The 2,731-nt window shown below is 36.8% G+C and overlaps 1 protein-coding gene across 1 annotated transcript; it reads right to left on the bottom strand.

The window, feature by feature from the left end:
* Window positions 1-816: 816 nt before the first annotated feature.
* On the bottom strand, window positions 817-2,385 carry LOC110942496 (troponin T, skeletal muscle-like). Its single transcript, XM_022184275.1, has one exon. The coding sequence runs from the start codon at window positions 2,383-2,385 to the stop codon at window positions 817-819; it is 1,569 nt and encodes a 522-aa protein (XP_022039967.1).
* Window positions 2,386-2,731: the final 346 nt, after the last annotated feature.

Below are 2,731 nucleotides of genomic sequence, written 5' to 3'. Positions count from 1 at the left end.
CAAGATCTCTCCATTTCGTCTTCCAATTTCTTCCTGAATTGATTTTTTTTTTTTTTTTGCAAAGCAAACATCTACCACTCCTTGATACTGCATAGCTATTTCTTTATCTTTCTTATCATAGATTATCTTGTTGACAAACAGACAATCAATATCTTTCTTTGAACAGTTGACCAGCCACATAGGATCCAAGATACTTATTCTTCGGGCTTCTCCTGTGGACTTGTCATACAATGAAATAACTGCTTCAGCTGTAGAAGGATTGTATAGCCAGGCTTGAAATAGATCGTAAAAATCTTGTTCAATGGCTCTGAGTGGCATATTTTTCAAACACCTTGGAGGCTTCACATCTAATGTAATGTCTTTTTCTCCACTCTCCAAGTAAGTAACAATCTGTTTCGGATATTGTGGTTTCCAATTTGGATAATTGTTCTTTGCTTGCCATTTGATGTAATTCCACAAATCCTGATCACGTTCTCGAACTTCTGGACCGTAGTAGTATTGCTTGATATTCTTTGTAATCACCAACTCATCTACTTCCCACCAGGGTAAAGTAGAAATATCAGATAGAAATTCAAAGTATTGTACACCTTCCTCCCTTCTGATTGCATAAACTTTCAAATCTTCCAAATATCCCCAAGATAGAATATCTGCCCAAGAAAGATCTTTGTTATGTGTGAAGTATTGTAGAGCCCTGAGAGTCTTTCTTTCTTTTGGCATATTCTTAAACCATCTTTTTCTTTCTTCTGCTGAAATCTCTCTAGGAACCGGTTCAGGAATATCTGCTGCAGAAATTCTTTCTTCAATCTTTCTTCTTAGCTAATCATCATTCTTATCTTGAAACATTTCAGTAAACGTAGGGAATGCAGCATCTTCCCCTTCATAATGAAAATCTACTCTCTCTTCCTCCGAATTAGATGCACTTTCAATAATTACCTCATCATAATGATCATCTTCATGAGGATATCTGGGCTCAAAATCTTTTGCAGGTGACTGAGGAATTTCATCTTCAATATCGAATTTGAATTTTCCATCTTCCAAGCCCAGTTCCTCTAGCATTTCAGCCAGAGTTCTTCTAACCTCTACCTCTCCGTGTTGGTTACCAGATAAGTATATGACAGTAGGATTAGAAAGAAGTACCTGATCAACATGTTGTTTTCCAGATGATGATGCTTCAAACTCTACTTCATCCTCCTGCTCATTGACTTCATTATTCATTAACTCATTCACCTTATCTTGAACAGCAGGATCATTAATTAACAAACCAGAAGCACCCTGATCATTGTCGTCATCATCTTTGTCATCTTTGTCAGACTTATCATCAGCTTTATCATCTTTCTTGTCATTATCCTCCTCTTCATCTTCTTCATATTCATCACCAAACATTTCTATATCTGATTCTTCATCTACAATTTCTCCACGAGCTATCCTTCCTTTTCTTTTTAGATCGAAGAATCTTGTTAGTTTTGCAACTTCTTTTCCACTATATGGCACAGAGTAAGCATTGCCAACTAACAGAAACTTGTCAGTTGTATACTCCAGCAGTAGAACTTCCCTTGCTCTTCTTCTTCTTTGAATAATCTCAACTCTTCGAAGAACATTTTCAGCAATGATAGGCTCAACAGGTTCACCAACAATCAAGTATACTGGTTCATGAGGCTCTTCAGCTTCAGCTTCAACCATCTCTTGATCATTTTCAACTACTCCAATCAAATCATCTTCAACAACTTCTTGTTCTTGTACTTCAACCATATCAACATCTGGTTGTGAAAAAGAACCTATCACATCTGGTTGACTTGAAGATGCATCAACAACTTCAATCCCTTCAGCTATTCCTTTATTCTTTAGGTTTGCCTCTTCAGCCATTTGACGTTCACGTTCCAATCTTCTTTCATTTGCCCTTATCACATCAATTTCATCAAAGGCAGCATGAATGTTCAACTTCAAATGAGTTTCAACCACAGCAACCAGCATCTGGAGTTGTTGATCTTTCATAACTTTATCAGCTTTCATTGCCTCCATTTCTAACTTCATTGCTTTCATCTCATTAGAAGAAGCTTCACTCATCTCGTTGAAAAGCTGATTTAAGGTTTGGTTTACATTCTGCAGATCCTTTATCTTGGCATTCAAGGAAGCTATCTCATGTGTTAACGAATCAAACACTTTAGAATTACCCTCGACATCATCTTTCATTTGGTTCATTCTGTTCTCCTTTTCAACCAATGCTGCAACTATTTTATTGTGAGCTTCCATCAAATCATCAATCTTACTTCTCAGCATATCACGTTCCTCCTCAGCTTTTCCTTTCTCTTTCTCCAGTTCTTTAACTTTCTTAATCAGTTCCTTAACTGCCTGATCATTGAACATATCACTTTCACCTTCAGGCATATCTTCAGAGAAAATACCAGTAGCCGGACCAATATTGTCAAAATCAAAATTAAAATCTTCTACATTCTGATGTGATGACTGAGGAATATCTTGTTGAGCAAATTTTGGACTAGCTGTGATCTCTACATAATCATCATCATCATCATCTGTCCTCTTTTCTTCAACAATTGGAACTTCTTTTGTTTTCAACTCCGGTTCTTTTGGAACATCAACACTTGGAATCTTTTCAGTTTCAACTTCATGTTTCTTCTTTCCCTCTTTCTCCTTTTGAGACTCAGCTCCTGATTTCTTAGCTCTCACATTTCTTGGAATAACTCCAACTGGAGCTGCTTTTCTTTTCCTTCTT

Source organism: Helianthus annuus, chromosome 5 (assembly GCF_002127325.2).
Source record: "Helianthus annuus cultivar XRQ/B chromosome 5, HanXRQr2.0-SUNRISE, whole genome shotgun sequence".
In the NCBI taxonomy this organism is placed as follows: Eukaryota; Viridiplantae; Streptophyta; class Magnoliopsida; order Asterales; family Asteraceae; genus Helianthus; species Helianthus annuus.
Note: the sequence above shows the minus strand (reverse complement) of the source record. Positions and strands in the feature narration are given on the sequence as shown.

What these genes read in the sequence shown, in the direction of transcription:
- LOC110942496 (XM_022184275.1), bottom strand. Translation starts at nt 2,385, where the DNA reads ATGCCTGAAGGTGAAAGTGATATGTTCAATGATCAGGCAGTTAAGGAA.